The sequence below is a fragment of the Gekko japonicus genome, unplaced genomic scaffold, assembly GCF_001447785.1.
Source record: "Gekko japonicus isolate JY-2015 unplaced genomic scaffold, Gekko_japonicus_V1.1 scaffold876, whole genome shotgun sequence".
In the NCBI taxonomy this organism is placed as follows: domain Eukaryota; kingdom Metazoa; phylum Chordata; class Lepidosauria; order Squamata; family Gekkonidae; genus Gekko; species Gekko japonicus.
In genome coordinates, this window is record NW_015176475.1 from 328,618 (window position 1) to 338,662 (window position 10,045).

The 10,045-nt window shown below is 45.7% G+C and overlaps 1 protein-coding gene across 1 annotated transcript in view; it reads left to right on the forward strand.

The window, feature by feature from the left end:
• The window catches only part of PIK3R6 (phosphoinositide-3-kinase regulatory subunit 6), a 70,027-nt gene that overhangs the window by 45,862 nt on the left and 14,120 nt on the right, over positions 1–10,045 (forward strand). The window contains exons 9-16 of the mRNA XM_015427195.1: positions 1,509–1,656; positions 3,125–3,218; positions 4,989–4,996; positions 5,137–5,569; positions 7,568–7,667; positions 7,809–7,931; positions 8,429–8,539; positions 9,070–9,160. Of these exons, the coding sequence (XP_015282681.1) occupies positions 1,509–1,656; positions 3,125–3,218; positions 4,989–4,996; positions 5,137–5,569; positions 7,568–7,667; positions 7,809–7,931; positions 8,429–8,539; positions 9,070–9,160 (1,108 nt within the window). The remainder of the gene's footprint in view (positions 1–1,508; positions 1,657–3,124; positions 3,219–4,988; positions 4,997–5,136; positions 5,570–7,567; positions 7,668–7,808; positions 7,932–8,428; positions 8,540–9,069; positions 9,161–10,045) is intronic.

Sequence of the window (10,045 nt, forward strand, 5' to 3'; positions counted from 1 at the left end):
AAGAAATACAAAGAGTTGGTGACTTTTCTTCAGACAAACGCAATTGGATATAAATGGTTGTTTCCAGAGGGAGTCACTTTCAAGGTCAAAGATAAAAAAAGAAAAGATTGACTGTCATAAGAGCTAAAGAATTCTTAAAAGATCAGCTGGGAAGATCAGAGGACGAAGAAAAAGAAGAGGACAGCAAGTCTAGTGGTGAGCTGGACTCTGGTTCTTCTGGAGAGGACTCTCTGGACAAGAAGGGGGCGGCTGCTCCAAAAAGCTCTTATAAGCTACGTAAAAGACGATAAAAAGAGAACTAGAGGCTGAAGGACTCTGTATGGTGCCTCGGGAAAGATGAAAATAGAAGATTTGGAGATGTTGTCTTTAGACAGTGAATTGTAAAAGTTAGAAAAAAGAAAATGTATTAATAATGATTGACTCAGTTTATTTTATGTTTAAACGAAGGGAAGTTATATTGTGAAAAAACTATTGATGATCTCCTCTCTTGGGTTTTTAGGTAGTATATGTAGTTCCCCTTCCTGTTTTTCTGTAGTAGTTTTTTGTAGTTTTGAAAAATAATAAAAAATTCCCCTCCGGGGGCTTTAAAAAACAAACAAACAAGGTGCAGAATAATAACAGTAAGTGGGTGAAAAGAAAAGAAATCAAATGCCCTAACACGTCTAAATATATACTGTCCCTAGCTCACTATTCCAAGTGGCACTAGACTACTTATCCTTCCCTCAGGATGAGGGTGTCTTCCCCACAGCAGCCTCAGTCCCTTCTGGCTCTGTCCCCTGGGAAGAAGAACTGCTTTTTCTGCTGCACCAGATCTTTTATTCCAAGCCCTCCTCTTTTCCTATTGGTCAATTTTGACTCCAAAACCTCTCAGGGGCTTCTAGGAGTTGTAGGCCCAGCCTCCCCTACTGCTAACCAGACTCCCTGGGCCTAGTAGGCCTCTGGTGGCACAGCCCAGATCATGACAGATACATTTCACCACTTTCTTCTGTGTAAATAGTTACATTGGTTCATGAAAATCAAGTGAATCAGTCATAAAGATCGATGGCAGATTCTCTGCAATTTTGTTAGTTTTCCAACAAAAATATAATCCCATTTTGTTGATACTTCAATAATACTTTGACCATGGTTTCTGGACTTTATGAATCTAAAACTCTGGGGGTAGATTAATTGCAGTGTAAGACATTTAAAATTTATATTTTTCTACTTTTGAAAAAAACACAAAATATTTTTTTCCCACTTGGGAAAAGTATATTGTGAATTGTTTGTTATATAGGTAGCATAAAGCCATAAAAGTATAGGATTTTAAAAGAAATGTCACTGTAAGGCAGATTTTTCTCTTTTTAAGGAAACCTGGTACATATTATCAGGTTGTGATGCTATAAGCTCACCAATAAATCTGTCTTCCCTGTGTTCATTACTGTCCAGTGACAGACTTTTTTTCCAGTCATGCAAAGCTAAGTGGGCGTTACCAGTCCATGATTTTAATTCCATTCCCCTTCCTGTAACAGGCAAAGCCCCTAGATGAGATTGAGCACTGTTTCCAGAAGGTGGTGGCAGCCATGGAACGTGCCGGAAGAGATTTGAATGCAGAATACAATCAGTATGTTGAGGAACTAGAAAAAATCTATAGCACATTATTAACCACTTCAAAAAAAGGTAAGCATGTCCAGGCCCATAGCCAGAATTTCTTAAATCAGGGGGCCTTGTAAAAAGTCAGAGGGCACTGAAATAAAAATAAAATAAAAATAATAAGGCAGGCAGCCCCATTGTAAAGACTGGAAGAGGATTCTGAGTCAAATTGCTTAGGATTGCTCTCTTAACACGGCAGGGTGTGGGGTTGGGTGGGTGTGTATGTGCACGAGGAGGGACATCAGAAAAAAAGCATCAGTGGACAAGAGACGAGGCTTCTGAGATGAGCACCAGGGATGAACTCTCCAGGTTCAACCCCCAGCCAAGCCTCTCCAGTCCAGCACCGGGGGGGGGGGGGAGCACCAAAGCAAACAAAGGTGCCCCAGAGTGAAAAGCAGTACGCCAGAGGGGTGAGTGCTGCTAGTGAGGCCCCAGCAATAGTGAATATAAATCCAATCTCCTCCTCCTCCCTGGCTCCACCCCGAGGGCCCCCCAGCCCCATGACCTGCCGAGGCTGCCCGAGAGTCGACAGTGGGAGAGTGGTGGGAGCAGCATGGCCCCGGCGCTGGATCTGATGGCTGCCGTCCCAAGTGGGGTCATAGCCGAGGAAGTGCCTGCACTGGCCTCTCTCCTCCTGCCAGAACAGCTGCGGGTGGGCGGGTGGCATGTTCCCTGGCAGTGGCCATGGAAGGGTGCATGCGGCTCCTCAACACCAGCCCCCTGCAGCCAGGCTCCTGCTGCCTCCATGACCCATGCTGCCCCCAGCTTCTTCTCTGAGCACAAGTTCCCGCCAGCCCCACCTTGCCGGCCAGCAACCTGATTCTGCTCCAAATGCACTGATGGCCTCACCTAGGAGCCCCATGCTCCAGCAGGGAGACCTGGGGTGGATACCAAGCCATGGGGCCTTGCCAGAAAGTTGGGGGGGGCAGGCCCCAGGAGGCCCCACTGTAGCTACAGGCCTAAGTGTGTTTCTAAGAAAGGATCCCAATCTCTGGGCTGTACTTGGAATTCAGTCCTGACCAGGTGCTGTGGGCTAAGCTTCCTGGATCACCTCCGGCAACAGTGTGCAGTGCTTTGATTTCATATGAAATTAACCATCCTTAAACCAATGTAAGAGGGCATCATAGGCTTCCCACACCACAACTGGGGTATAATTCTATTTATTGACTAGCAGGCAGCTGTGCTAAACAAAACCAGGATTTTTTTCAATAGGAAAGAGAACACAAAAAGTGGAGTTTCTGAAAAACACATGTCTTTTTCTTGCTATCTGAGACCTCTGTTGTTCAAAGTTCTACACAATAGTTGCTCCATATTGTACTAGAGTAACGCAGGACAAGGCTAAATGTTTGTCACCAAACAAAACAAAAAAATCTCCTGGACTTTCCCATCTCTCTTTCAAGTTCCTACACTGCTGTACTGCATCTCTGCTTTTGCTTGGCTGGCATGCATTGTGCAGTCCACAATAGGATGATAACAAGCCCCTTGTTTACTACAGATGAGGAGGCTGCAGCAGAAGGAAACCCAGGCATCCCTTTGCCCAACCCCAACATCAGCTTCCACTTGTGGACAGATGAAGATCAGCTCTGTGAGTGTCTTACACGTATGGTTGCCAGTTCCAGGTGGGGAAATTTTTGGAGATTTGGGGATGTAACCTGGGGAAGGCAGGGTTTGGGAAGGGGAGGGACCTCAGTGGAGCATAGCGCCATAAAGTCCACCTTCCAAAGTAGTCAGTTTCTCCAGGGAACTGATCTCTGTAATCTGGAGATCAGTTGTAGTTCCAGGAGATCCTGTGGCCACCAAAGCCATTTTAAAGGAAAATTCTAGCCCCGTTCACACGGCGAATTTACTGCGGGAGAGCCACGATTGGATGGCAGATTTTCCGGGCGCGATCATGCCACAACATCTGGCTAGTGGAGCGCACCTGTGGCCAACCTGTGGCATGCCGCCGAAAATGCGTGGTAAAAAAATACCTCCTCGAAGGTAGTAGCAAACGGTTTGCCACAGGCTGCCTCTGGACTCCCTTGGTGTGATCGTGCCGGCGCGGCTTTTCCCTCCAGCCATCTTTGTTGCAGCACACACGCTGAGGGCCGGAACCGTGGGTTGCCGCCGTCGCGTCTGATCACGTCGTGCAGCTAATTACAGTGCCGCAAATAGCCACGCCTCCCCCGCGCGTTTTCCGTCACGTGTGACCGGGGCCTTAGCCATTTAAAAATTGCCATGAGGGTGTGACGTGGTGGCAACAAATGATCTTGTTCTCCCCCTCCATGCCTTAAATGCTGAAAAGCCTCTCGCAGAACTCGACACTTGAAAAGACATGTGGAGGAACAAGATTGCATGGTGCCACCTAACAAGATTGGGCCCTCACAGCAATTTTTAAGTGTCTAAACTTCTCTCTGAAATGGCATTGGCAGCCACAGATCGGACCCGTGATCTCTGTAACTTGTAATTTGGCCCTGTGTTTTGTCTGAGGGTTATGAAACTAGGTAACATATGAAGTTTCCTTTAGATGGGCTGTGGGATCATTTTGCCTTTCATCTGAAGAGCATACAGTGATTTCAAGAGTTTCAACCCCCTTTCTTCTTACCATTTGACAGTTGCCTTTTAAAAAAATGTGGACTGTTATATCGTGGCAAGTTGTGAATTTGGTGGTGTTCCCTTATTGAACTGTTTCCCCTGAACCCTTAGGGCCAAAAAGCTTGTGCTGTAGTTTGGTTTCACTTCCTCTTCTGGTTGTTGGCTGTTTGTTTCTGCTCAAGCAGAGGCTAGAAAAGGCCCTGCCTTTGTTCCAACAAAACTTTCAATCCATCTGGCATGGTGTGCTTGTGGAATTATTACAGTGGACAATACAGCAATATATTTCTATCCCAACAACAAAAAAAAAACCCTTCCCCTGGCAATGTATCTGGTTCCTAAATTCATCCTTCAATAAACATCCATTGATCACCTCCTGAGTGTTAAACAATTTAACACAGTCACACAACTAGCAATCAGTCCCCAGTGACTCTTTTGTAAAGAAAATTACTTTTACACAAAACACTCATTGAATAGTGTTCGATAAATGGAAGGTGTAAAAAGCAGCCAATTATGGGGGAGGGGGGAGAAGCCAGTAGTTCAATCAACAAAAGGGCAGAAGTGGAGAGGCAAGGTAACCAACTAATTGCTTAAAATGCTATTTGAATATAGTGTAAAGGTGTTTTTTAAAAAGGGAGAAATGGATGCTACATCTAAAACAGATGTAACATTCCTTGTGTGTTTTGCAAACACATTTATTTGCTGTCTGAAAAGAAATGCTCCCATCCCAATTCAAAACAGATGGAAGAGAAATGCATTCAAAGCAAGATAAAGTGATAGTGCGAAAGAGACCTTGGTAACACAACGTCTTGGTGGCAGGAGGCACTCATACTTGCACTCCTTTGGGGCACAGGATTGGATCATCTGCCTTGGAGTTACAGGCAAAAGCTGTATCAGTATAACAACGTTGGCATAGTTCCATATTTTGTCCTATAGTGCTGTTCCTCTGCCCACAGAGTCAGTCCTGTGAGGATGACTCTCTGAATCAAGTACTGGATAGCTTTGAGATTCAACAAATGGGACCTGACTATGACGGCTGTGAGCAGGCACGCTTCTCTGTGCTGTCCACTGACAGTGGTATTGAACGGGACCTCCCCCTGCCAGATGATGAAGTTCCTGAGGCTGAACACTCCCGACTCCAGAGGAAGGGGGGCATAAAGAAGAGGACTTCTACTCTAGACTGCTTATCACTCCTACAGACTGGGTCCAGTGGGCAAGGTGCAAAGCCTGCTGGGAAACTGCACCGGAAATGTGGCGGTAGTGTCATGGAACCCATCGCTCAGATGAAAAGACTGCACACGGCTCAAGTCTTGGTGCTAGGTGATGACAGAGTTTTGGCGCGCCTTGTCCAGGCCTATTATTCCTTGAGGTAAATAGTCATTCATTACCAGTTTGGGAAAAGGCATTTCATAGGCAGTGGTAAGAAAGGGTCTTGCAGCTTTCAGTGAAGATCCTTTAGAACTCTGCAGATGCTTCTGAAAACTGTAAATGTGAGTGCACAGTAATAATTCGGTTAAAATGAGTTTTTAATAGGAAAACAGGGAGGCACATTATAATCTTGGCTCATGACTGGAGTACTTGAAGCACTACTTCCTTCCACACTTCCAATGGAACAATTAAGATCCTCCTCAAAAGCCCTGCTCTCTATCCCCCTGCCTGCAGAGGTGAGGTGTATGGTTGCCAGCATCCAGATGGGACCTGGAAATCTCCCAGATTTCCCCTGGAGAAAATGGCTGTTTTGGAAGGTAGTAGTGATGGGCATGAACCAGAAGAATGCTGTTCGTGATGGTTCATGGCCAAACCATGAACCGAACTAGGAGGTTCAATTGCAAACCAAACCAGTTTGTGGTTCTCAGCTCCGCAAACCCTGTTGAAAGGGAACACAGCCCCTTTAAATGGGTTTGCTTGTGCAGTTCCTGTAAAGGGACTCCACCAGAAACCCACGAAAAACAACTGAGCGGCAAGGAGGTACTCCCCGCCCCTCAGCTATTTTGCTTTCTTGTGAAGTCCAAGAAACAAAAAACAACAACAGCTGAGTGGCAGAAAGACGGTCACTGCTGCTGAGCTGTTTCGCCTTCTTGTGCAGTTCCTTAAAAGAAACTGCACAAGAAAGCCTGGAAAACAGCTAAGTAGAGGGGAGGTGCTCCCCGCTGCTCAGCTGTTTTTGCGACTGCAGCAGGGAACAGAAAGCAGGGGTTTAAAGGGAAACTGACCAATTTTGCTTTGTGGTTTAGTTTGTGCCCATCCCTAGAAGGTACAGTCTATAGCATTATGCCCTGCTGTGGCCCTTGCTAGGTTCTAACCCCAAATTTCCAGGAATTTCCCAACCTGGACCTGGCAAAACAAGCGAGGCAGGTGGCTTCCCTTTGAGGCCAACTTTGTGCTGACTGTACTGTCTTGTAGGTGCTATTATTAAACATTCCTTTTTACCCAGGCTGTTAATTAGTGGTTGATCTTTTAAATAGTTTTCACAGTCTGCTCCAGCTGGCTGTATGAGACTCTTTTTAAGCTGTTAAATGTGTGCTGTACTTGTGCTCTGGCTGATTTTTAAGTTGTTGAGATAACAGTTTGCTAGTTTTTTAAAAAACAAACTTTTAAATCTTGTTGGTTTTTTAATCATGTTTTACTTATAAGCTGCCATAAGTAGATTTCTTGGAGAGGTCACATAGAAATGGTCTAAATAACAAACACAGGCCCCTGCCACACGGGGGGGGGGGAGGAAGTACGGCCAAAGTGCGGCTTTTGAAAGCCGCACCAAAAGAGACACGCGGCGGCGGGATCACACAGATCCCCTGAGCTGTCGCGCAGTTCCTCCCCAGCACGATCAAATGCCGGGGGGAAGCCACTGAAAGGAGAGTGAGGCAGCCGAACTGCGCATGTGTGCACGTGTGCACGTGTGCACGTGTGCACGTGTGCACGTGTGCAGTTCGGCCGGGAGCCTCGATTGCTCCTGCAGACGAGCGCGCCGGCGTCTCACGGCCGCGCTTGCTGCAGTGCTTCAGGTAAGTCCTACCAGTTAGTAGGTTCTTTTTTGCACCGCATTTTCATTCTGAAGGGACGGATCGGGAACGGGTGCGTGCCGATTCCCAGATGTTGCGGTTGGATCGTGCCCGTTTGCTGCGCCCCCGATCCGTCCCTCTTCCGGGCCAAAACCTCCCGTGTGACCAGGGCCATAGTAAATCTTTCAGAAGTCTTAATGGAGGAGTGAGGGAGAGGATGCCAAGAGGCTTTCTGGAGAACAGTAACCCCCCTCCTCCTGTGAGGTGGGTTTCTGAATTCCAACCCTTGATTGCCAGAACACTGAAGACATGAGATCTGGGGTGGCCTCACTGATCCCTGAGAACTATATATTTTTTTTCATTCCCAGGAAGCGAGAGAGCAGACGTGCATATCTTACACCTAGGCTAAAAGTGCAGTTTTATTATGTGCCTGTGATGGAAGAACAGCCCAGCTCTCGCTCCATGGAGGTACATACAGTAGTGATTCTACTCAGAGCCATGTTGAAGACTAGCCTTCAGAGAGTGTTCAAACTGTGATGGGGGCAAGGCATCCTTTTTTGCCACAATTCTGCGCTATGTGGATCTCCGGACATGTTTTTCCTATTCCAGGAATATGCTCTGCCTGACCTGGCAGAGCCTTGTGAGTTGGCTGCTTATCTTGGAAGAGTTGATCCATGGTATGAGAGCAATGTCAACACCCTGTGTCACATGATTCCGAAGCTGGCCACCATGGTAGGAGAGGAGCCCTTCCTTCTGTTTGTGCTCCCTAGAAATAGCAGTGAGGCTTTCTGCCCTGTTTTTCAGATAATTAAAGGAACAACTAAAGCATCCCTTTACTGAGAATGGTACTTGGCCAGGAATGTGAGCTGTGCACTAAAATTATAAACTTGTTATGAACAAAGACCTTTTTTTAACCAGGAATCAAATCTAATTCTGTTAGCATCCTTGTAGATGAAAGGCCAGTCCCTCCTCCCCAACTCACATCCCCGCATTCAGCTTTGCTGGTTCATTAAACTATCAAGGGAGAACAGCGAGAACTAATAATCACACACTTTGAAGACAGTGATACAGAGAAAGATATTGTGGGAGTTGTTCTTGTTCATGGTCCCCTAGAAGGTGTAGGAATGTAGTTGTAGGTGCAGGAACTCCTATACCCCTTGCAGGTGTAGGAATGGCAGGTAGCTGTACAGATGGTTTGGACTGATGCAACTTTCTTTGACCCCATGCAGCCCTCTACTCCAAGTAAAACTTCTGTCTCAGAGTTGTTCATCATTGATGTGATTGCATATTATGTGCGTCTGGGTTTGCAACCAATCTACTTCCAAGTATATACAGTGAAGGTGAGTCTCTGCCTGTCATTTAAGAATTTTGCAGTTTGCTAACCAGTTGAACAAAACATTACATTTTTGTTCTCTGCAGACTTGGATCTTGTAGAATGTACACATAAGGATATGGATGGGTATGATTCTTTTCTGCCCACTACCAGTAGCCCCAGAAGTTTTTTAAAAAGCTGATGCTGCAGGTGGAAGTTACAGGAACTGCATAGACAAATATCATACTGCCCAAGGTGCTGCACTAAAGAAGAGGAACCAGAGTGACACTGCTTCTGTTTCACTTAAATTTCTACTGATGGAAGAGAAAGGGGAGGGTGATTTCCTTTGGTTCTATCTCTTCTTACAGCAGCCTGCTGGGTTTGTGTGGGTTTGTGTCCATGAAAATCCCACACTCCAGCACCAGCATTTTGGAAATCTCAGGGGCTTCTGAGGAAAGGGAGGTAGGAAAGGACTATCATCTATGCACTGGATACAATCCAAGCCTGCCTATCCTGCCATAAAGAATGATACCCTAAATGCTTCTTTTTGCCTTATAGCTTTTCTTCAAGAATGAACGTTTGGAACCAGCTGAGGATATCTTCCTCACTGAACTGCTTGTAACCCTGGAAGAATATGAACCCTCCAGAGGTCTGTCTTATTCCAAGGGTCCCCAGCCCTTTTCAACTTTGGTTTATTCACAATGTTTTATACAACAGTTTTAAGCTATAATGGCTTCAAAGCAATTAACAACAACAATAATTCAACCATCAATTCAATCAACAATTATACAACAAAAGAAAGCTGTTGTGTTAATTAAGCAGAGTGAAGAAATAAACAAGAGCCACGCTCTGTGAGTCTGAGCTTTAAAGTAAAAGTAACCTTTGTCTAGAAAAGGGAAGGGTATAAATTTGGTGAAAAATAAGAAAATGCATTCCAGCTTTCTAGAGCTTTCCTTTCATTTATTAGCTTCATTGACCAGAGGTCTTAAGCCAAACATACAAACAGCTACTATAAAACACATATCTCCCTTATATATAGAGCCGTAGTGGGCTCCAACGTTCCAAATGCACACCTTTAGTGTTTGGCCGCAAGAACTGTCAGTCAGAAGACGCTGGCTGGGTTGACTGGCTGCTTTGTGCAGTCCCGCCCAGCGTTTCAAGGTCTTTTGCATATGGAAGCTGATTGGACTTCACTCCATTCCACACCTCAAACTCCCCCCCCCGCAAGGCAGTTGGAATTGTCAGTTGCATATGGAACCTACTGTATTCTGAGGGAAAATATGTCCTCACTCACAACACATCACTTCCCCTTCAAAAGAAACAAACCCAATAACACAATCATGCCACATCACAAAGAAGACAGATCACACCACAAGCAGAATATCACAAGGCAAAAAAAGATAGGAAAAGGTGCCAGCAGTCACCCCATTACTGCCACAGAGAGCGCTTCAGAAGAAGGTGTGCAGGTCCCAGGTTCATGTTTTAAAAGCTGCCTGGGGGATTATGGACCATTCACACACTTTCAACCTTAACA